The following is a 25,975-nucleotide window of genomic DNA, read 5'->3' on the forward strand; positions in this document are numbered from 1 at the left end:
ATGCCCCCCATGTGCCAGTATCAAGGGCCAACCCCCCATGTACCAGTATCAAGTGCCTCTCTCCTTCCCCCCCATGTCCCAGTATCATAGGGCTATCTCGCCCCCGCCAATGTTCCAGTATCAAGTGCCTCTCTCCTTCCCACCCCCCATGTGCCAGTATCATAGTGCCAACCCCCCCAATGTGCCAGTATCAAGTGCCTCTCTCTCCCCCATGTGCCAGTATCATAGTGCCATCCCCACCCAATGTACCAGTATCATAGTGCCATCTCCCCCCTCCCAATGTGCCAGTATCAAGTGCCTCTCTCCTTCCCCCCCACCCCATGTGCCAGTATCAGTGCCAACCCCCCCATGTGCCAGTATCATAGTGCCATCTCTCCCCCCTCCCAATGTGCCAGTATCATAGTGCCATCTCCCCCCTCCCAATGTGCCAGTATCATAGTGCCATCTCTCCCCCCTCCCAATGTGCCAGTATCATAGTGCCATCTCCCCCCTCCCAATGTGCCAGTATCATAGTGCCATCTGCCCCCCCTCCCAATGTGCCAGTATCAAGTGCCTTTCTCCTTCCCATCCCCCACCAGAAATTTGAGACTTCTACTGTAGACTCTGTCATAGCTTTGATAGTGTACATCCATACACATGACAGCTGCCACAGCACACTCAGCTCTGCTATATCTCTATATGACAGCTGCCCCAGAACACTCAGCACTACTACATCTATACACATAACAGCTGCCCCAGCACACCCAGCCCTGCTACATCTATACACATGACAGCTGCCCCAACACACTCATCTCTGCTATATTGCTATATATTATAGCTGCCCCAGCACACCCAGCTCTGCTACATCTATACACATAACAGCTGCCCCAGCACTGCTACATCTATACACATAACAGCTACCCCCAGCACACCCAGCTCTGCTACATCTATACACATGACAGCTGCTCCAGCACACTCAGCTCTGCTATATCTCTATATATCTATCTATCTATCTATCTACTGTATAGTAATACTTACAGATATATAGATATAGCAGAGCTGAGTGTGCAGATGCATCTGTCATATATAGAGATATAGTAGAGCTGAGTGTGCTGGCGCAGCTGTCATGTGTATGTAGCAGAGCTGGGTGTGCTGGGACAGCTATCATATATAGAGATATAGCAGAGTTGAATGTGCTGGGGCAGCTGTCATATAGAGATATAGCACAGCTGGGTGTGTTGGGGCAGCTGTCATGTGTATAGATGTTGTCACGGCGGGTGTGCATTCAGACTCACAGATAACCCACCAACCAGGCTCTGGGCGAGAGACAGGGGAAGGGTCACCTCCTAGCTAATCCCTGACCTCTTTCCCTGCACTGCTCAGCCCACATGCAGACCTTTATGGTAGGTATGATGTGTCCCCGTGCCTGGGCTGAAACCCTAAATTCCCTAAGATGGTGAAGAGGGGAAATAGGAGCAGCCTGCTCGCACAGAACCTGGATGGGAGAGATGACACAAAACAACCAAACTAGAAATTAGTGAGGGGCAATATTCGAATTTGCGATATTTCGAGAATATTTGGGCGTATATCCGCCATATATTCGAGAATTTGCGAATGTGTGATCTGCAGGCATTATTTTCTTGATTGCGCATTAAAAAAAAAAAATCGCATAAAAAAAAAATCACATAAAAATTTGCATACACTGTTATTTAAGAAAAACGAATATTCGCGATTACGAATATATTTAGCGATATTCTAAATATTTGCGAATTCTCTAAAAGCTGATATTCGCGATTAAAGTTCGCAATTCGAATATTCGTGATCAACACTGCTAGAAATCACACTTATCTTTCTGAGCTGGAACAGACAACCTTCCTTCCTAGCTTCCAAGACCACAATGATTCCTATAATCCGCTTAAAGCACTGGGATGGTGTGCTATTTAAACTAATGACCCCACCCAGTGCACCTGATGAGAGGCGGATCCAGCACGGCTCCAAAACAAACACTAAACTCATGCTGCTTTCCTGGCCGACCTCCGCACATCGTCAGAGCGGGGAATGACAGATGTACACTGGCTAGAACAGCTAACAGAGTCTACAGTAGAAGTCTCATATTTTTTCAGTCAGTGGCTATGCAGCTCTTATAGCTGTGTGGGTAAGTGCCTTGCCTCTGATACAGAAGGTTGTGGGTTTGAGTCCCAACAGACACTCATCTCCCTCTCCTGCTGCAGCACAGGCAAGTCATCTGTATTGCTGTCCTGAGGACAGTGATACAGATGACTATGCCTGGGATTTGTCGGATTCAAATTTTTTAAATGAGGTCGGGATTTGAGTCCACGAATCCTTCGAAACCAGCAAGATTCGAGGGATTTGTGGATTCGACGGATTCGTCGTCCCACCTCTAGTAAAAATAAATATATATTTTCATCAGATTAGCGTAAGACTGAGCATAATACAGTATATGTAATTCCATTGGCATAAGACCATGGTTCACCATCTAGATACCCCCTACAACCAGTCAAAAAATACAAAATATACAAAGTGGATGGATTCAATAGTGACTGTGTTCTAAAGTTTTGTTTAGACCGAACGGGGAAACAGTATTGAACCTGTAGTAATAGGAAAATGAGCGAGCACTCATACACTTGGCAACCAAATTGAGATGTGCAGTATTGAACCTGTATATCCAATACATCTCCCTTCTGCAGAGTTGGGAATAGGACTGGAATACAGTATCAATGGGGGTCAGCTTTAAACCAACAAAACTGCCCCCATGCATTTCAGAAAAGTGTTTCGATACGCCGTGCTTAAGGTACTGTCGTTGAATGTTGGAGCGATGTTGATTCAGTCGTTCTCTAACTGTCTGAGTGGTACGACCAATATATTGAAGGCCACAAGGGCACTCCAGCAGATATATAACGTATTTTGTGTTACAATCCATACGGTGTTTGAGTTTGATGGATTTGCCTGTATTACGAATGGTGATGGTATCTACATCATTCGAAATACTAAGGCAGCACATGCAGCGTTTAGATCCACTGCGAAAATAACCCTTTGATGGTATTAACACTACTATACAGGGAAAGGTTAGAAGATGTGGAGTGCTAAACGAGTACTGTGGACCTTCATTGTCAGGATTGGACCCACACTGATATCTCATCACTTTTAAAATTGGGGTATGCATTTAATATCTAACTTCTATCAATAGACACAATTAAACATTAGGTCAAACACAGTAAGTATACCTAGCAAATAGAATTCAATATACTGTAATAGGAAAAAAGCACCGTTGTTTGGTTGAGTTTCCTCTAATATCTATGGGCACCTTAGCAGAGAAGCTAAAGCATACCTTTTCAGATGACTTTTCAGGATTAGCTCCCATGTGCGCATACAAGAGTAATGCATTATTTATGGCCATTATTTGACTTGCATCCTGTGTTTTGTAGCAACTTTACCCCCTGGAGTTCCAATTTCTAATATTCAGTTATCACTAAGCTAGTGGTAAAAGCTAGCTGTTGTGATGTCTCTTATAGGCTACACATGAAGAAAGCCAATGATTCTGCTTTCTTAGAATCATTCACATGCATTCCCCCTGGAGTTCCCATTTCTAATATTCAGTTCTCACATTATATATAGTACTAAGTAGTACAGATGTGAATAAAGCACTTGGGTTGAGATATATAACATTATTAGCTGCTGTAGCCTAATAGTCTATTTCACTTCAGCTCACTGCTCTACCCCTTCCTGGTCTCCATAGACTTCAAATGGCAGCTGTAATTTGATCCTTCAATAAGCAGACATCCTCTCTGAGAGAGAACCAAGATCATGTCTTAGTTGAGGAGAGGAAGGGAGAGCTGAGAAGTGGAGAAAAAGGGATTTTTTCTGCTAAGATACATATATTATGAAGTTTCTTTTATTTATTCAACATTGTGCAGAAAGTCAGTAAGGGGTTTTCTTACCATTTGAAATAATGGCATATTACTAGGATGTGCCATCGCTTTCTGATCTGTGGCTGTCTGACAGCCCAGACTGCCATAGTTCTCAGAGTGAAGGGACAGCTGTCCAAGGAAATGCAAAACAGCTGAGTTCACTTAAAAGAGCTATGGAGCAGTTTCTTAGCATCTTAAGTAAAGTTCTACAAATTGTTAAGGCAATCACTATGTGTAAATTGTATTATTAATTTACAAAGGTCAGTTAGAGTCTATTATGGTGACGGTTTATTTAGTCTCTAGTTTAGGATATCAGTATGCAGAGTATATCAGCTTTCTTCATTACATTTAAGAACAAGCTGTTGAGTGGCAGTAGAACATAAAGACACTGTAGTTCAGTAATGAAACTGTCAGCGTCCTATTCTGCTCCGTACTGGTGATGAAATCTCTGCGTCAATCTACTAAAATTACAGCGATAGACACATCAAGTAAACGGTGACACGAATCAGCCGCAATATGTACGTTTGAGAAGAACTTCCTGAAGCTATGCTGAGTGAAAGCTATACTTAATCATTTTAGGGCTGACATCTTTATTTTCTTTCCTGCTAAAAATAATACAAAGCCTAAAAAGCATCATGAAATGAATACCAAAGTCAGTTAACAAGGCGTAGGTTCTTCCTGTAATGCCTACAGTGAGCGTGCATTTCTTCCCAGGATGCTTTCAATGTAAGACATCAAGAATTTACTTCTCCCTATTAAAGGCAGGCATGGCAGTTTTATGATGGCAAATTTGTTTTAATGAACCTCTGCTATAGGAGGCACTTGTTATATTCAGGAATTGTATAAATATAAATTCCCTAATGTGTATATTATAAGATGAAAACATTTTGTCATAGGAGCATTTAGATAATATCCCACAGACCTATTAGGAAACTTATTAACAGCATGGAGTGTAGATATACTGTATATAGTCATAAAATCAAGGATTTTCTGGTTGACAGACATAGTTTTTAACCCCTTAAGGGCTTGCGCTGTAAATATACGGTGCAAGTTGGGGGATTAAAATGGCGCCCTCTGAGCTTCTTACACAGCAGACACCCAAAGGCAGAGTCCATGATCGGCGATATCATATAATATTTAACCCCTCATTCGCTTTTTCCCAGATTAAAAATACAAATAAACAATAAAAAATCAAGATCATAGACATTACAATGTCCCAAAACACCTGAACTATTAAAATATGAAAGTATTTATCCTTTACGGTGAACAGCATAATGGGAAAAAAAAAATCTAAATACCCAATTCACCTTTTTTTTTTGCGTTAACTCCCCCAAAAATGAATAAAAAGTTATCAATAGTCAAACACTGTCTACTGACCATCACCCAATTCTCTCCTCTCCAGGTATGTCTCCACTGAAGCTAACTGCTGCACCCAGCTTTTCCACAGTCTGATATTGTCCACACCCCTCATGTTTCCTTCTCATTCCCTGGTATGTCTCCATTGAACTTTAATGTTTCTTTCCCTGCTGGATTTATTGACTATATGTTTACATTGATTATTTCACCCCTGTATCCGGTCCTCCCTTGATTAGGCCATATGTAGCCCCCTCCCCTCTTGTTCACACCTGACTGAACACTGAGTGGTATAAATCTAAATTCCTAGGTCTTCCTTACCTTGGTCTTTCCAAATGCAACATCTTTCAAGTGCAACTCTTTAAGTGCACATACTGAATTATACCAGAATTGGACCAGAAGTGAACCACAGGTAATTACATAGTTATTGCAATATTGCAAACAATGTTTCAATTTTTCATCGTACTCTTCCCACTTTTCTAAAACCTCCTGAAACACCCCCACATCCATTCACCCAGCAAGGTACTATTCATCTCTCCCTCCATCTTACCTTCTCATCTGACCGCTTGCACAAACCTGTTTGGCAACCTAAAACACTTCCTTCCCAAACACACACAGATACCTCATGCCCTCTCTTATTCTCATCTATTAACACTTTCTCTGCTTCTCCTTACTGCTGGTGATATCTCTCCAAATCCAGGCCCCCCTCAGCAAATCCCCACTATCATCTCCACGTCCCAGTACAAATCTCCTTCTACACATTTCTGCAACCTCTTATACCTAATAACCATTCCTCTGACCCCTGCTCCTTTGGTTCCTCTTGCAGGAGCATTATGGAATGCACACTCTGTGTGTAACAAACTGTCCTACATTTATGATCTTTTCATCTCTCAAAAACATTCCTTTCTGGGTCTCACAGAAACATGTCTGACACCCTCTGACACCTCCTCCCCTGCTGCACTCTCATATAGTGGATTTAACTCACCCCCCCACCCCGGCTGCAAACATAGTGGAGGAGTTGGCCTTCTCCTATCAGACACCTGCTCCTACAGCCCAACTCCACTGCCACCCTTTATTATGCTCACTTAATTTGAAGTACACTCTGTTTGCATCTACTCTCCCTACAACCTTTAAGTAGCTGTCATTTACCGCCCCCCAGGCCCAGCCACCATCTTTCAAGATCACTTTAACACCTGGCTACTACACTTTCTTTCTGCCGACATCCCCACTATCATCATGGGTGACTTCAAGATCCCTATTGACATCTGCCACTAAGCCGCCTCTAGACTCCTATCACTCTCTTCCTCCTTCGGCATCTCAGTGGTCTTCCGGTCCCACCCACAGAGATGGTCACACTCTGGATCTTATCTTAACTCGCCTCTGCTCTCTATCTAACCTTCCTAATTCGCCTCTCCTCCTATCCGACCACAACCTACTCCTCACCTTCTCTTCATTGGTCTCTTCTGCTGCTCTCCCGGTCCACACACTAGCACACCCCTGCAAAAACCTTAAACATCTCGACTTTCGCTTGCTTTCTGACTCTCTTCTGCCACTCCCTACCATCTGTTCCCTTTAAAACCCAAATGCTGCCACCACCCTGTATAACACCACAACAAGTACAGCTGGACACTGTTGCCCCCTCACACACAACAAAAAAATTCAACAGACAACCCTGGCACACCAACCTGACCAAAAAACTCAGACAAGCTTCAAGGGCTGCTGAGCAGCGATGGAAGAAATCCGATTCTAAAGATCAATTCACCACATACAAGCAATCCCTCTTCTCCACAATTACAGAAGAAAAAATCCCCACTCTACTCTCCAGATCACAGCTCACCAACTGTGCACTTGACCCAATCCCATCCCACCTCATCCCTAACCTCACCACAGTGTTTATCCCAGACCTAACTCATCTCTTTAACCTATCACTAACCTCTGGTGTCTTCCCCTCTGCTTTTAAACATGCTACCATTACACCCATCCTCAAAATACCTTAATTTGACCCATCTTCTTTGTCCAGTTATTGCCCCATATCACTTTTTCCATATGCCTCAAAGCTACTTGAACAACATGTCCATTCTGAACTGTGCTCTCACCTCTCCTCCTGCTCCCTCTTTGACCGGCTACAATCTTGCTTCCGACGCCACCCTGTTACTCCTCTGCCTCTGCCCTCTGGCAATCCCTTCACTGGCTCCCCATTGCCCAGCAAATTCAGTTCAAAATATTAACAAAAGTTAGTTAGTACAAAAAAGGCCATCCACAACCTGTCCCCTCCCTACATCTTGCTACTTTCCTGATACATCCCCACACGCAATCTCCGATCCTCACAAGACCTCCTTATCTCTACTCCTCTTATCACTTTTTCCCACAATTGCCTCCAAGATTTCTCCCGTGCATCCCCACACTCTAGAACTCGCTACCCCAACATATCAGACTCACCTACAGTGAAATCCTTCAAAAGAAACCTAAAAACCCACCTCTTCAGACAAACCTACAACCAGTGACCCTGCTGCCTCTATACCGCCATGACCAGCTTCACCCTTACCTACTGTGTCCTTCTCCCATACCATGTCGATTTTAATCCCTCACGGGCAGGGCCCTCTCTCTTTCTGTACCAGTTTGTAACTCGTCTTGTTTATGCTTAGTGCAATTGTCTGTATTATGTATGTATACCCATTTTTATATGTACAGCGCTATGGAATGAATGGCACTTCAATAATAAATAATAATAATAATACACACTAAAATGGTATCAATAAAAACTACAGATTGCCCAGCAAAAAAGAGCCCTTACACAGCTCCATAGACGGAAATATAACAAAATTATGGGTGTCAAAATATAACAATTCAAAAATATACCGTATTTTTCGCCCCATAAGATGCACTTTTTCTCCCCCCAAAATGGGGGGAAAATGCCCCTGCATCTTATGGGGCAAATGCTTGCAGTTTTACATCGCAAGCTGCGATGTACGAGGGAGCGGGGACTCGGGGAGGGACTGGGAGGAGGAGCTGGGGGCCGGCAATAGCGGCGGGGCGATGCAGTCAGTGTAGTATAGCCCTGCCGCTCCGGTATACTAATATAAGATGTCTTATTCAATTAATAGTTATTAAACATGCCCCCTCACTCCTAATAGTACCTTACATCCTAACAGCTTCTGTAGAATGCAGGTAGGCAGGCCGGGTGGGCGGCAGCGTAACTCCCGTGATGTCATGTGCCTGCGCCACCTACTTTATGAATGAAGCAGGCGGCGCAGGCAAGTGACATCAGTGAGGGACGCGCCGGCCGCCCGGCCTGCCTGCTGGCATTGTACAGAAGCTGTTAGGATGTAAGGTACTATTAGGAGTTGGGGGGCATGTTTAATAACTATTAATTGAATAAGACATCTTATATTAGTATACCGGAGTGGCGGGGGATCTGTGGATGACATTTTTATGGGGGACATCTGTGGATGGCACAGTTATGGGCTGGGGGGGTCTGTGGATGGCACAGTTATGGGCTGGGGGGTCTGTGGCTGGCACAGTTATGGGCTGGGGGGGGTCTGTGGATGGCACTGTTATGGGGTGGGGGGGTCTGTGGATGGCACATATATAACAGTGCCACCCACAGATCCCCCCTGTAACAGTGCCACCCACAGATCCCCCCTGTAACAGTGCCACCCACAGATCCCCCCTGTAACAGTTCAACCCACAGATCCCCCCTGTAACATTGCCACCCACAGATCTCCCTGTAACAGTGCCATCCACAGATCCCCCGTAGCAGTGCAAGCCACAGATCCCCCCATAACAGTGTCCGTTATCCACAGATCCCCCCCATAATAGTGTCCGTCATCCACAGATCCCCCCATAACAATGTCCATCATCCACAGATCCCCCCATAACAGTGTCAGTCATCCACAGATCCCCCCATAACAGTGTCCGTCATCCACAGATCTCCAGTAATAGTGCCATCCACAGACCACTATTAGTTCCAAACCCACCAAACACACAGCACACCTTTTGGTTAAAAATATTTTTTTTCTTATTTTCCTCCCCAAAAACCTAGGTGCGTCTTATGGGCCGATGCGTCTTATAGGGAGAAAAATATGGCATATTTTTTAAATTTTTTTAAGTATTAAAATACAGGAAAAACTGTAAAAATGTGGAATCTCTGTAATCGTACTGGCCCAGAAAATGAAGTTATCAGGTCAGTTTTACCACATAGGGAACGCCATAAAAACTAAACCCATAAAACTATGGCAGAATTGCATTTTTTTTCCCAATTCCACCCCATATGAATTTTTTGCCAGCTTTCCACTACATCATATGCAATATAATATTGTGTCATTAGAAAATACAACTTGTCCCCCCCCCCCCAAAAAAAAAAAAAAAAAGAAGAAATCCTCATCATAGAAAAATGGGAATGGAAAAAAAAGTTGTGGCTCCAGCAAGAGGGGGGGCAAAAAATTAAAACGCAAAAGCTGGCAATTGCTTAGTCCTTTAGGGGTTAAAATCCTGCAAAGCTCTACTTGGAGTGAATGTGGGCTTCCATTTAGGAAACTGCAGGGTAAATTACAAACCCTTTAAAACTGCAATAGGGAGCAAGGATGGCATTGTGTAATGTGTTAGTTGTCAAGCTGGGCAATTCATTTCAGCAATAAGAATCAATAGTAATAAATGACAATAATAAACCGTAGTTTATAAATGTGTATTATATGCAAGGAGAGGAGAGTACATACTGCATTCTTAACACTTAAAAAGTTAAAATTGGGACATTTAGGTCCTACCCCGAGGACCAACCGGAACTAATTTAAAATGCCAGAACACCTACTTTAGTGTAGGCTTTATGTAACCTTTGCCCCGACTTATGGAACTGCACTGCAAAACCAGTAGTGTTGGCAAGTATGATACCGTAGAGGCAGGTCATGTGGCACTGTAAAACCCTTTAAAATGGGCCCATTTCTGATTGGGGGTTGGAGGTATTAGGTAGCATCAATCTGTTCTGGACTTTGCTCCTAATAGGAGTTACAATTCGGCAAAGAAGAAAGTAAGGAATTGGCTCAGGGGTAATGAAAAACAAATAGTAGGCTTTGATGACTTGACGGAGGTCCCAGTTTGATCTTCCTGTCCTCCACGTATTATATATACGTATAATGAATATGTGTTATTTGTTGGTTTATTCTAACAGGTAGCAAAATGGGAGAACAAAAGCCTGGAGGTAAAATATCCTGTATGGCCCAGGATAACTGGGGCGCTGGACAGCGAACCTGATTACAACCATCTTAGTATCGTTACTTTAGAGGAAGCTCCATTCGTCATTGTTGAGAACATGGAGTATCACACAGGAACCTGTGTAAGGAATTCTGTGCCGTGTCGAAAATACATCAGGTTAAAGTAAGTAAGCGTAAAAAAAATATGCATTTACCTCTGTGCAATTACTGCTAGCACTGAATGCTGTTTGTACAACTGTGATAAAATAGATTAAGGCAAATTGCACACAACCACAATAGGAGAAATATAGATTTACCATAGTTATAAAATAAAAAGTTCTTAGCCAAAGTACAACATGTCACTCCCAAACTCAAGATACTGGGACAGATTTAGAAAAATTGTCTATAAGAAAAGCTTCTTTGTTGCTCATAGGACAGAATTCATTGTTTTAAGAGCAGAACATGAAATGAAAACTGAATTGGTATTGGTTCCAACTACTGTAGTGTTGAGTGAAGCGAAGCATTCAAAGCAAAATTCAGTCCGAAGTTTAGGAAAACTTAGCTTAGAAATTAATCCCAATTTTCTAGTGATTCATAGTAGCAAATTAGGTTTTCCTAAGATGGCGGCTTCACGTGTTACAAAGCAAAACTAAGTGTAGAGGAGACAGGAGCCACCCAATCTGCAGATAGCCATTCCCTATGATGTCGCAATCCTATAAAACCCTCATCTCGTTTGGTATCCACCATTGTCCTGTGAGCTGAGCATAGAGAGAGATGTGGCAAGCGCTCATGCACTAGGGAAAGTGTTGCTAAAAATGATTAATAAAGGAATATTGGAGAGGGAGAGTACTTGGAGAGTGCACGGAGACTTATTCTGCATCAGTTTTATATAAACTAAGATATGTAATTAATTACCAATAAGATGGAAGCCTTTAAGCCTTTATTATTCCAGTGCCAGCATGCCAGCCAATCCAGTTTGCACCTGTTAAGGGGTCAGGTCTTAATGATGACCATCCGATCTTTTGCTGGCTTTACGTCTTCCAAATCATCCTTCAAAGTCTCCATGTCCTAGAAAAGTCAGCAAAATACAAAAGAGGAGGAACTGGATGTTCCTAATGACATATTCTCATCAATATTAGATGATATGGAAAAGGAGGAAAAGCAGATGGCAGAAGAAGGGCTCCCAGCTGTAGGGCAGGCGAGCGTTGTGGTTGGAGAAGTGGGTTTGTCAGAACTGATAAAAATTCTGTGCTTTCTGTCAAATAACCTGTAGGAGATTGCAGGCCAGAACAGCAATAATATGCATATTGTGCCCACACCTAAGCAGTCAAACCCTATACCAGCAACAGCCCCTGTTTAAAGGTGTTGTGCGGCCATTAACAATGAAGGACTATACAGTGCAGTCTTCATTTTTAAATGAAAGCCAGTTGTGGGCTAATTGACTGCACTGTTCCTCACCGCAGCATGGCTGCAATCCACCCGCATCACGGCCGCTTCGTGTGGCCATACCCTAAGGCAGAGTGGCCTGGGTATACCTGATTGATAATGATTAATGACAAATTAATTCTTAACAAATCAAATTTCTTGGCAAACTTCGGCAAAGTTGTCGAGTCAAATTTTTGTCAAGTCAAAATTAGCTCATCTATTAGACAGTTTCATACATCTCCCACTAAATACTTTCTAAATATGATTTGTTGTTGAAGTTACTGATCTAAGACATATTCTCTGCTGCAATATTCCTCCAACCCACTTGAAAAAGTATACAGATAAACACTTCTTAAATAAACTGTGACCAGCAGTACTTATAGTGTTGAGTGCGAATATTCGAATAGCGAATATTAATCGCGAATATCGCAACTTTGATAATTTGCGAATATTGCAAATATAGTTCTATATATTCGTTATATAGAATATTCGTCATTTTCTCCATCTGAACACATGATTCCTTCCTGCTTAAAATGCTTATGGGCCAATGACTCATTGGCCCACAAGAAAGAAGCAGGGAGAAATCAATAGTTTAGATGGTAAAAAATTCCGAATATTCTAAAAAACTAATATATAGCACTATATCGAATATATTATTTTTTTAGAATATTCGTCATTGACGAATATTAAAAAAACCCGAATATATAGCACTATATCACATATATTCGTTTTATAAAATATTCTTTTTTTTCCCCCAATTAGTACAGTTATTGCAGTTCGGCATACTCCTCCCCGACAAGCGTCCCTGTCACCATGGAAACGCCTGGTGGTTAGAATATACCATCGTATCTGAGTTTTCACGATCTAACTCAGATCCGATGGTATATTCTAACCACCAGGCGTTCCCATGGTGATGGGGATGCTTGAAGTTAGAATATACCGCCAGGGCTCTGTGATCCACGCAATTGACCCCTCAGGTACGGGTTGATTGCGCTGATCACAGCGCCCTGTGCGCCCTCCCCCCCACCTCCCCAGTATTAAAATAATTGGTGGCAGTGGCCACAGGGTCCCCCTGGAAGTGGCCACGGGGTCTCCCTTCCCCCCGTCATTGGTGGCAGCAGGCAGTTTCACTCAGCAGCATTTACTTACCTGCGGGGCTCTCCTCCTTTTGAGAACTCACAGGTCTATGCGCCGCATATGCCTTCAGAAATGCGCCGCATTGACCTGTGAGTTCTCAGAAGGAGGAGATCCCCGCAGGTAAGTAAATGCTGCAAAGTGATTAACTAACCATGGCAGCCAGGACTACAGTAGCGTCCTGGCTGCCATGGTAACTGATCGAAGCCCGGCCATTACGCTGGGACTCGATCGGAACTGCCTGCTGCCACCAATGATGGGGGGGAAGGGGGACCCTGTGGCCACTGCCAGGGGGGGAGGGGACCCTGTGGCCACTGCCACCAATGATTTTAATACTGGGGGGAGGGGGGGGTTAGGGCGCACTGGCCACCAATTATTTTAATACTGGGGAGGGGGGGTTAGGGTGCACTGACCACCAATTTTAATACTGGGGGGGAGAGCGCTCAGGGCGCTGTGATCTGCGCAATTAACCTGTACCTGAGGGGTTAATTGCGCGGATCACAGCGCCCTGGCGGTATATTCTAACTTCAAGCGTCCCAATGACCATGGGAACACCTGGTGGTTAGAATATACCATCGGATCTGAGTTAGATTGTGAAAACTCAGATCCGGTGGTATATTCTAACCACCAGGCGTTCCCATGGTGATGGGGACGCTTGTTGGGGAGGAGTATGCAGAAGGGCAATAACTGTACTAATTGGGGGGGGGGAATGAATATTCTAAAAAACGAATATATGTGATGTAGTGCTATATATTAGTTTTTTAGAATATTAGTCATATTGTAAGATGAATATTTAGCAACATAGTGAATAGTCGTAAAAAATACACATATAGACTGCAATTTCACTAATTTAGTGCTATAATCAATTTCTTTTGTCTCTTTTGGATTCAGAAAGACAAAAAAAAAAAGATAGCACTACATTAGTGAAATTGCAGTCTATACTGTATGTGTATTTTACGAATATTCGCTATATTGCTATAACTTCGTTTTTTAGAATATTCGTCATATTCTAAAACAAGAATATATGGTGAATATTCGTAAAGTACATTAAATCGCAATACGCGATTAATTAAGTTGCATATTATTCACGATAAATAGCATAATGACGAATATTCGATTTCAACGAATATAAGACGAATATTCAATCGAATATTCGCGAAAACGAATATGGCACCTCCCGCTCATCACTACTTATAAAGGGCAGTTTCACACTATGTTACGTGTTTTGTTTTTTGTGTTTGTTTTTTTGTTTTACATGTTGGTTAATGAGAATTTATTAAACACTGTACAAACATCGTGGTTTTTTTTAAAGTGGGAAATCAACAAAGTAGCCTGGCGCCTTTTTCGTCTCATGTTTTTATAATTCATGGCATGCTCTGGGTGTGCTGTTTTCTTATAAGCTGTTTTCCCTTAGAGTTTTGTATAGGAAAACAAATAACTGAAAATACTCAAGTCACATGTGACTAAAAAGTGCCCCTCTAAAAAACCCTTGTTAAGAAATGCATGAATTTCATGCTGTTTTTTACAAGACTAAAAAAGACCCCCAAAAATGTGTCAGCATCATTAGAGACTGGAAGATATGCAAAAAGAAGAACCAAAGTAAAGGCGCTGTCACCACGAAGCTTGGTCAGGAGCGTATGAAGATATAATTCCTTTATTAGTCAACACAATTCAAAGGCAGATGGCCCTCTTCATCAGGCACAATTACAGAGACTGGTGTTACTTATTTTACTAACTTACATATGCTGACATATTCCATAGTGCTTTACAGACAATTGCATTGCTTGCTGTCTCCTATGGGACTCACAATCTGAAGTCCCCTATCTATATCTTTGGAGTGTGAAAGTAAACCAGAATACCCATAGGAAAACCACACAAACACGGGGAGAACATACAAACTCCATGAAGATGTTGTCTTTGGTCAGATTTGAACCAACACTCCAGTGTTACAAGGCACCAGTGCTAACCATTGAGCTACTGTGCTGTAAAGTGTTGAAATGAGACCCTTTAATACTGCCAGACAAATCTTTTTGACAGTACTTTTGCCTGAGCCCAGGGACATAACTACCATAGCAGCAGACCATGTGAATACTATGGGGCCCAGGGCAAGAGGGGGCCCAGTTGGGATCATCCCCTCTTCTACTGGGGTTGAAATCTTGGTCAGGACTCAACCCTCTAAAAGAACTACTTTTAGAAAATGAGGCAGTGGAAAAAATGGCCCAGGGGTCATTGAAAGGGGTTTAGGAGGAAACCCTTCTGTCCTGTGTGGGGGGCCTGGTTTGATCCTTGTTATGGTGCCCTTACTTCCCTATGTATGCCACTGCCTGAGCCTCTCTCTTTCTTTATTCTGCACTGTGACAAACTCCCCTCTTTTGAGTTTGCCACGAGTACTTGGAGAGGACTACTTGGCAGCCTCTTACCATGTGATTATGGTCCCATGTTGAATGCACCGGTTTTATGCAATAGCTGCATAGTTATATAGTTTCATGTATTTTGCTACCATGTGGCTAATGGAGTCTTGCTTCTGTCCTTGGGAGATAAGTGGATCACTTCTCAATTGTCTCCAGGACAAAAGACTGTGTAGAACCGGTTTTAGGCAGAAAAGCCATGAGTACAGCCAGGCCAAAGAGACTTTTACTAACTTTTGAACCCCTGATCTGATTCATGCCATTTTTTAATATGTTGTTCCCCTGAATGGATTGATTGTGAATATGTATTTGTATGAAGATTGGATGTACAGTATATTTTTTAAGTTACAGCATGTGGGTAAAAACTGTATTATTCCTGCCTGTGATAATTATGTTAACCATTGTGTACCATAATTATATCACAGGCAAAGGGGAGGATTTTATGTGGGTTGTAACCTTTCTGTTATTGGTTAATGTATATTTGTTGTGGGTGTCTCCCTTGCATGGGAGCAGGGCATAAAAGAAAGTGTAGTTTTGAATGCCTGTTGTTGCTTCCAGTAAAGTCTTGTTCCAGCATTCAGCTTTGGCTCATGTACGGACTTATTTGGCGATACCAGCGATATTTGGCGATACCAGTGATACTGGCGATACCAGCGATACTAGCGATAATAGTGATTTATTGCTCTGTGGATTATTTGGCTGTGCTATTTCATGGGAAGAAGGGAATACTAGTCGGGGAAAGAGATGATACCATCACATGCACAATCTTTAAATATGATGCAGTTGCTGTTCTGTTTTGAGCAATTATTTGAGCATGATATTTTCCTACTGCTACACAGTTACAGTACTCTGGTTAGGCTTACAGCATCCTGCCAGGTGACCAATTACTGTATGACAAAACTGCATGTGTTTGTTTTTGTTCCCAAATTTTTACAGACTCACATAAAAAAAGAAAAAAAAAAAAGAACACATCATAATCGCCCCAGATAAAAAAAAAACACATTGGAAAGCCGCAATGCACAGTATTTGGCCAAGCTCCAATATGTGAAATATGTAAACCAAGCTATAATATGAAATGTTCTGCTAAAAACCTGTTACATTTTAACAATAGGGTTGAGCGAACCCAAACTGTAACGTTCGGGTTCGTTCCAAACTTTAGGATTTTTGGACCCCAGACCCGAACATTTCAGTAAAAGTTCGGGTTCGGTGTTTGGCGCTTCCTTGGAGCTTTTTGAAAGGCTGCAGAGCCGAACCTTAGAAGCCATCACAGCCATGCCTACTAATGGCATGGCTGTGATTGGCCAGTGAAGCATGTGACACAGCCTCTATATAAGCTAGAGTCACGTAGCGCTGCACGTCACTCTGCTGTGCTTAGTGTAGGAAGAGGATGCTGCTGATTTCAGGGAGAAAATAGGAGAGACTCTTTGCTCAAAATCAGAATCTAACTCAGCGATCTACATACATTGTGCTTTGTGGGTGCAGGGCACAATTTTTTTTATCCTGCCCTCAGCCCAGTGACCGAAAAAAAATAACTTTAATAAGTCAGTTAGGTGGGCGGTGGCCATTTTTTCCGCAAGCTCAGTGCACCAGCACTGCATCTGAGCTTTTGGGACATTGAAAATCACAATTTTTTTGGCAATATATAACATCTGGATAAGTCAGTGTGCAATTTGAGCTAGAAATACAGCCATCATTTTCTGGGGTTTTAAAAACACACTTTTTTGACAAAATTTTTTATTTTCCTGATCTGCAAGTGTTAAATTCAAGTTTAATATATACAGCTTTCATATTCTGTTACCAAAAAAAACCTTTTTGGGCAATATACAACAACTGGATTAGTCAGTGTGCAATTTAAGCTAGAAATACACCCATCATTTTCTGGGGTTTTAAAAACACACTTTTTTTTGCCAAAAACCACTATTTTCAGGCCTTGCAGCATCAGCACGTGTGAAATTACAGGCTTATATACTGTTGTCAAATTCAGATAAACAAACACTTGTTTAAGCAAAAAAAAATAATTTGTTGGCAGCCTTTGATGCAGATGTCATTGTGAGATACACCCTTGATACATTTGGGTTAGATTCAGAGATTTGAAATACCGCCATTTGGTGCACCAATATTTAATTCAGGCCTACAGTGGTTCAGGCCGTGTTAGATACACCCTTTACATACAGGGGTTTGATTCAGGCATTAAAAATACAGCCATTTTGGGCAAAGAAATCTTTAATTCAGGCCTAGTCTGGTTCAGGCCGTGTGAGATACACCCTTTACATACTGTCGTTCTATTCTACTATTAAACACCCATTTAGGGCAAGAGCCTAAATTCGAGAAATATGAGTAGAGTGTCAAATAAGGGACGTGGCCCAGGTCGTGGTGCTGCTGGTGGAGCTCCTGTTGCAGGGATAGGACATGGTCGATCTGTCCAGCTACACGCACAAGTGAAACCCCTTCCTCAGGTGCGAGTAGGCGACAGAAAATGCAGCGGTATTTGGTCGGACCTAATGTGGCTCTACGAATGGTGAGGCCTGAAACAGTACAGGCGATAATAGATTGTCTCCCACCCAATGTGAAGGAACTGGATCCACTGTCAGCAACCCAGTCTCCTGCTAAAAGACCACAGTTGGCACCTGCATCCGATGTCTATCAGTCTTTCACCTCACCCCCTTGCAAATCAGCCAAGCAGTGTGAGCACCAAGTCATGCGGCAGTCTCTTCTGCTTTTTGATGACTGTTAGCAGGGTTTCCCAGGGCCATCCACCTAGCCCTGCCCCAGAAGAGGAAGAGATTGAGTGCACCGATGGCCAACCACTTCTCTTTCAAGATGAGTACATGGGAGGACCATCGCAGCACGTCTCGGATGATGACGAAACACATGTGCCAAATGCTGGGGCTTTCGAAAGTGTGCAGACCGACAAGGAAGGCAGGGGTGAAGACTGGGTGAATGATGATGTGGAGGACGATGAGGTCCTCGACCCCACATGGAATCAAGGTCATGCGAGTGACCAATGTAGTTCGGAGGAAGAGGCAGTGGTCGCACAGAGCCACCAGCACAGCAGAAGAGGGAGCAGGGTGCCAAAGCGGAGCGGCCGTCCTCTAGACAGTATGCCTGCTACTGCCCACCGCAGCAAGGGACCGAGCACACCAAAGCCAGATCCAAGGAGTTCCCTGGCATGGCAGTTCTTCAGACAATGTGCTGACAACAAGACATGAGTGGTTTGCACGCTGTGCAATCAGAGCCTGAAGAGAAGCATAAACGTTCTCAACCTGAGCACAACCTGCATGACCAGGCATTCATGTGCGGAACACGAGCTGCAGTGGAGTAGACACCTCAAAAACCAAGAAAGGTCTCTGGCTCCTCCTGCTTCCTCTTCTGCTGCAGTCTCGGCCTCTTCATCCACCTCTGGAGTGACAGTGCCACCTGCCACCCCGCAAACAGAGGATCTGCCAGCAACACCAACACCTGGGTCACCAAGTATCTCCACAATGTCTCCATCTCCCAAACGCTAGAAAGGAAGAGGAAGTAACCCCCCTACCCACCCGCGATCCCTAGCCCTGAATGCCAGCATTTCTAAATTACTGGCCTTTGAAATGCGTCATTCCTTCTGGTGGAGACGGATAGTTTTAAAGGCCTTATGGTGGCTTTTCCACAGTACGTCGTGCCCAGCCGCTACTACTGTTCAAGGCGAGCCATCAATTTCCTGCACAACCAAGTAGGGGACAAAATCAGGTGTGCACTGCGCAACGCCATCTGTGGCAAGGTGCACCTGACTACGGATACGTGGAGTAAGCACGGTTAGGGCTGTTATATCTCCATAACAGCACACTGGGTAAATGCAGTGGAGGCTGGGCCTGAGGCGTATAGCAGTTTGGCGCATGTCCTTCCACCACCGAGGATTTCAGGGCGCTTCAGTTTGCCTCCTGTTGCTTCCTCCTCCTACTCTGCTGCCTCATCCTCTACCAGCTACTCGTCTGGGCAGCGTAGCACCTTCGCCACCAACTTCAGCACAGCCAGGGGTAAACGACAGCAGGCAGTTTTAAAACTTATCTGATTGGGGGGCAAACCCCACACCGCGCAGGAGCTGTGGACGGGCTTGAACAACAGACCGATGAGTGGTTTGTGCCAGTCAGCCTCAAGCCCGGCCTGGTGGTGTGCAATAATGGGCGAAATCTCGTAGAAGCTCTGGGACTAGCCAGTTTGACGCACATCCCTTGCCTGGGCATGTGCTGAATTTGGTGGTGCAGAGATTCCTTAAGAATTTCCCCTATATGTCAGAGCTGCTGCATAAAGTGCGGGCCGTCTGTGCACGCTTTTGTCGTTCTCACCCTGCAGCGTAACTTCGGCCTTCCCGCTCACCTCCTCATATGCGACGTGCTCACAAGGTGGAACTCCACCTTGCACATGCTGGCCAGACTGTGCGAACAGCAGCAGGCGATAGTGGAGTTTCAGCTGCAGCACGCACAGGTGAGTCGCTCGGCGGAACAGCACCTCTTCACCACCAATGACTGGGCCTCCATGCGAGACCTGTGTTCTTTGTTGCGCTGTTTTAAGTACTCCACCAACATGGCCAGTGCCGAAAACGCAGTTCTCAGCGTTACTATCCCACTTCTATGCCTCCTTGAAAAAACGCTCCTGGCAATGATGGAAGAGGATGTGGCACAGGAGGAGGAAGAGGGATCATTTCGTAGCGTTTCCGGCCAGTCATTCCTAAGTGGCTCCGAGGGTGGGTTCCTGTCAAGGTGGCTTCCGCGGACGGGTCCCTATCACTAATATACCGCCTCTCTTGGACTTATCCAAGTCCACATTATCAGGGCAGTGAAGGAACCAGCTTAATTTTTACTTTGCTCAGAAGCTCCAGATTCTCTTTACAAGGACAACGTACCGTCCTTGATTCCCTCACTGGAGCGTGATCGCAAGATGCGCGAGTACAAGCGCACGCTGGTAGACTCACTGCTGGTGGCATTCCCACCTGACAGCGGGGGCACAGTGGAAGCACAAGGGGAAGGCAGAGGACGAGGAAGAGGTCGCCAACGCAGCTGGGGCACCGCCAGCACCTCAGAAGGCAGGGTTAGCATGGCCGAAATGTGGAAAAGCTTTGTCAGCACGCCACAACAACCAGCACCACCAGCTCATATGGAACGTCTTAGCAGGAGGCAGCATTTCACCAACATGGTGGAGCAGTATGTGTGCACACGCCTACACGTACTGAATGACGGGTCTGCCCCCTTCAACTTCTGGGTCTCCAAATTGGGCACATGGCCTGAGCTTGCCCTTTACACCTTGTAGGTGCTGGCCTGCCCTGCAGCCAGTGTATTATCTGAACATGTGTTTAGCATGGCAGGGGGCGTCATCACAGACAAGCGCAGCCGCCTGTCCACAGCCAATGTGGACAAGCTCATGTTCATTAAAATGAACCAGGCATGGACACCTCAGGACTTGTCCGTACCTTGTCCAGAATAGACAGGTATACTGGCACTAAGCAGCCATTGTTATACTGCAGAGTATTTGCTCATTCTTGTATTTTGGATATTTTACACTCTTTTAGAGTGTACCCTAATAAAAATAAAATAAATTAAAATTAAAACAAAAAACCTGTGTTGGCTACCTCGTCCTCCTCCACCGCCTCTTCCACCTACACTGCTACGTCCACCGCCTCCTCAAACTCATACTCCATATGGAACTCCACATCATAAATCAAATTTTTTTATTTTTATTTGTACGTATTTTGTTTTATATTATTTCACTACTTTGTCATTTACATTTTCGGGTGAAATTCACAAATTTTTGGGTGTAATATACCCCTCCTCTACCTTTTTGACAGCTTAATACATTTTAATAATTTTTCTGTTACATTGTTGGGTTGACATTTTACAATTTTAGACGTGAATAAATTCAGTAATTAATGCGCGCCACATCCTTTCATTCAATGCTTAAACTTTGAAAAGTTGTCACACTTTTATGCTTTAATAATTTCTCCCATATTTCAACTCTATAATTTTAAATTTGAAAAAATTAATCCTCCCTTGGATGTGGTCTCTCTTTCTCATGCTCCCTCTCTGGCCTGGAACCCTGATTCCCTGCCACCCGTGATCACCATGGTAGGCGCATAAAAGAACATCGAAAGTTGATAGAGCAGATATTAAATTGGATCGTGAACATCACGGGGACGTGCGACATGGTGGGGCAGTAACTGTGCACACGCCTACACGAAGTGACTGACAGGGGTCAGCACCTGCAACTTCTGGGTCTCCAAATTGGGCACATGGCCTGAGCTTGCCCTTTACCCCTTGGAGGTGCTGGCCTGCCCTGCAGCCAGTGTATTTTCTGAACGTTTGTTTAGCATGACTGAGGGGGTTGTACCCTAATTTTAAAAATAAAATTTAAAACCAAAAAGCATTGTAGGCTACCTTCTCCTCCACTTCCACCTACACCGCCTCCTCAACCTCCTACTCCATATGGACCTCGTCCTCTTAGATCAATATTATTTTTTATTTTTACCTATTTTATGTTATTTAAAGTCATTTCCCTATCCACATTTGTTTGCAGAGCACTTGCCATGCTTTTAACCACATTTTGATGCCATTTGCAGCCCTCTAGCCCTTTCCATGCAATTTTGTTAGCCATTTTAGTGCTCAAAAGTTCGGGTCCCCATTGACTTCAATGGGTTTCGGGTCCCGAACTCGAACCCGAACATCCAGGTGTCCGCTCAACTTTAGTTATAATATACTTTCTATGCTAGTGCATTTGTATTGTGCGGCAGTTGTGTGCGGTTCTGCTGCGATACTGCAGGTATATAGAGTGCATTTGCGCATGCGCGAAAATTATATTGCCGATATTTCGCATTGAAAAAAATAATGAATGGAGATCACAAATTCGAATAATACATCTGGTCTGTCACTGTCCATGTTGTGGGACTATTTGTGCACTTCTGGTAATTATTTCTTGGCTGCAAATATGAGCTGAAGGTTTTTCAAGTTCGCCTGCCATTAAAATGAATGGGACTCGCCGCGAACTTGCGGTTCGCGAACATTTGATCGCGTTCGCGAACCGTCCCAGCAGATGTTCGTCAATCACTAGAAACAGGTATATATAACCCCTTTGAGTATTTTCTGGTAGCTGGTATATCAAACCCCTTAAAGGGGTTGGCCACCATAAGTATAAAAACAAATAAAGTGCCCCAGACAATAACTAAAGCCAAGAGGAATTTTTATCATGACAGATATGCTGTATATATATTATTTTTATACTGCATTTAGCATAGCATGCTCCCATTAATGAGAGGCTGTGTGGGTGGAGCAGCTGCAAAGTGAAAGTAAAAATCCCAGCATGCATCACAGCAAAGCGTCTCCAGGGGAGCGGTCACATGATATCTCTGACTACTTGTGATGCCATAGTGACAGCAGCACATTAGGTGTCATTTCATCAGTGCTTTAGCATACCTCCCAACTTTAGAATAGAAGGAAGAGGGACACTACGTGCCCAAGGCTACTTTCACACTTGTGATTTTTGCGGATCCGTCATGGATCTGCAAAAACGGTTCTGTTACCATAATATAACCGCATGCATCCGTCATAAACGGATCCATTTGTATTAGGTCTTCTATAACCATAACGGATCCATCTTGAACACCATTGAAAGTGAATGGGGGACAGATCCGTTTTCTATCATGCCAGAAAACGGATCCGTCCCCATTGACTTACATTGTGTGCCAGGACAGATCCGTTTGGCTCAGTTTCATCAGGCGGACACCAAAACGCTGCAGGCAGCGTTTTGGTGCCACCTCCAAAGCGGAATGGTGACTGATCAGAGGCAAACTGATGCATTCTGAGTGGATCCTTTTCCATTCAGAATGCATTAGGGCAAAACTGATCCATTTTCGTCATACCTCCCCCGTACCAGGGCCGCCACTGAAATCCGTGACTGTCCTGCCGGATACTGGAAGGAGGTATGGTTTTAGGCCTCATACACATGACCATAGCCTGCCTGTGCCTGTATTGTGGCCAGCAAACAGGGGGTCTGCAATATACAGCCACCAGCCCTGTGCGCACTGTATCAAGTGATGGGTCTGGAATCCGAAAGATACGGTGTGGTCTGGAATGGAAGCACAGATCGGAAACCTATGGAGTGCATCCATGGGTTTTCTGTCCATGCCTCCGCACTGCGAAAAAGTACTGTCGGATGTACTGTAGATTGCAGACCCCATTTAAATGATTGGGTTCATGCCTGCAGACAGTGGACACACTGTCGGCGCCCATGAATTGCAATGTATACACACACATATTATATACATACACACACAAATATATTTATATAAATATGTATATATACACATATATATTTTTATATGTACACATACTTAGATATAAATACATACACACACATACATATAGATACATACACACATATATATACACATACGGTCAGTGCCCATGCATTGCAGACCGCAATGTATATACACATAAAAATATATTAAACACGTGTGTTATATTTTGTATATAAATAAATATGTACACACACATATATACATACATGCACACACACACAATATCATAGTTCCTGGCTAGATGTCCTGCTTTCCCTGTTGGTTGCAGGGGGCGTGGCCTATCTGAACCGGTGGGTGTGGCTTAGCGAGTTGGCTGTGTGGTGGTAGTGCAGGGGGGATGGGGATTGACTAAGTAGCTTCTGCAGTACAGAGTCTGAAGGTTTTTATCACAGCCAGCTCCTGACAAGAATCAGCTGTTTGTAGAGAGGGAACAAGCAGCTGATTCCTGTCACAGTTGGAGCGGGCAGCAGGGAGCCGACCACTGACAGGAGCAGACTGCACATGTGCATGGACGAGCTTCCTCTCAAGCTCCTCCATGTTGCGTGCAGTCAAAGACGAACTCAGCTGCAAGGTAGAGCAGGACTAAGGGGGAGTGGCTTATAACTGAAAGAAAAGAAGGCAGGTGTGTTTAATTAAGTATATTAGGGACTTCATTTTTTCCCTGCCTGCCACACTGTAGTGGAGAGTATTTAAAGAGTGGCCGACCCCTTTAATCAATATTTGGTGGAATCTGGTGTATCGCAGGCCTCAATCAATATTTGGTGGAAGATGGTGTATCACACCCCTCAATCAGTATTTTGTGGAAGCATATACAGTCAGGTCCATAAATATTGGGACACCATCACAATTCTAAAATTGTTGGCTCTATACACCACCACAATGGATTTGAAATGAAACGAACAAGATGTGCTTTAACTGCAGACTGTCAGCTTTAATTTGAGGGTATTTACATGCAAATCAGGTGAACGATTTAGGAATTACAACAGTTTGCATATGTGCCTCCCACTTGTTAAGGGACCAAAAGTAATGGGACAACTGGCTTCTCAGCTATTCCATGGCCAGGTGTGTGTTATTCCCTCATTATCCCAATTACAATGAGCAGATAAAAGGTCCAGAGTTCATTTCAAGTGTGCGATTTGCATTTGGAATCTGTTGCTGTCAACTCTCAAGATGAGATCCAAAGAGCTGTCACTATCAGTGAAGAAAGCCATCATTCGGCTGAAAAAACCAACCCATCAGAGAGATAGCAAAAACATTAGGCGTGGCCAAAACAACTGTTTGGAACATCCTTAAAAGGAAGGAACGTATCGGTAAGCTCAGCAACACCAAAAGACCCGGAAGACCACGGAAAACAACTGTGGTGGATGAAGAAAACACCATTCACAACAGTTGGCCAGATCAAGAACACTCTCCAGGAGGTAGGTGTATGTGTGTCAAAGTCAACAATCAAGAGAAGACTTCAGAGTGAATACAGAGTGTTCACCACAAGATTTAAACCATTGGTGAGCCTCAAAAACAGGAACGCCAGATTAGAGTTTGCCAAATGACATCTAAAAAAGCCTTCACAGTTCTGGAACAACATCCTATGGACAGATGAGACCAAGATCAACTTGTACCTGTCACGGTTGAAGTTGCAGATAGCTGGAACTTATAAATAAACAACCGACTGGCTTGATCCCAAACTAAAGAGCATATAAGTGAGCCCTTTAAAACCCTAAGAGCTCTCCCTGACTGCTATGCACATGCAAGGGTCTCAATTGTAGACAATTGCATGCCCACGTACCTAAGACTGTGTGACACCTGAAAACCCTATAATAGTGAGAGGACACGACCACCGGCTCCCTGCACTGAATACAGATGGGGTCAGGGTCACCTAGAATCAAGCCAGCAAGGAAACACAATAAAGGAAAAGACTTATCTGAGCAAACAGCAGCAGCAGCCTTCAGCAGTGAACACTTCATCCAGGAAGTAGTATAAACCGCAAAGTGAGGCAGTATGGGAGGGAATATAAAGGAAGACAATTAGTCTAAATAAGTGACACCTGGCAGAAGGAAAGGAGCTGACAAAGTGAAACCAAAACAAAGAAAGTCATACAAGAGGTAGAGAAGAACGTCTGTCAGACCTTCTCACAGAACTGGCGGTGACAGTACCAGAGTGTTGGGAAGAGAAGAGTATGGAGAAGGAAAGGAACTGCTCATGATCCTAAGCATACCACCTCATCAGTGAAGCATGATGGTGGTC

The 25,975-nt window shown here is 43.9% G+C and overlaps 1 protein-coding gene across 1 annotated transcript in view; it reads left to right on the top strand.

Moving 5' to 3' along the window:
* The window catches only part of GRIN2A (glutamate ionotropic receptor NMDA type subunit 2A), an 858,974-nt gene that overhangs the window by 704,925 nt on the left and 128,074 nt on the right, over positions 1 to 25,975 (top strand). The window contains exon 4 of the mRNA XM_040441454.1: positions 10,426 to 10,631. Coding sequence (XP_040297388.1) covers positions 10,426 to 10,631 — 206 coding nt within the window. The remainder of the gene's footprint in view (positions 1 to 10,425; positions 10,632 to 25,975) is intronic.

Source organism: Bufo bufo, chromosome 7, assembly GCF_905171765.1.
Source record: "Bufo bufo chromosome 7, aBufBuf1.1, whole genome shotgun sequence".
In the NCBI taxonomy this organism is placed as follows: Eukaryota; Metazoa; Chordata; class Amphibia; order Anura; family Bufonidae; genus Bufo; species Bufo bufo.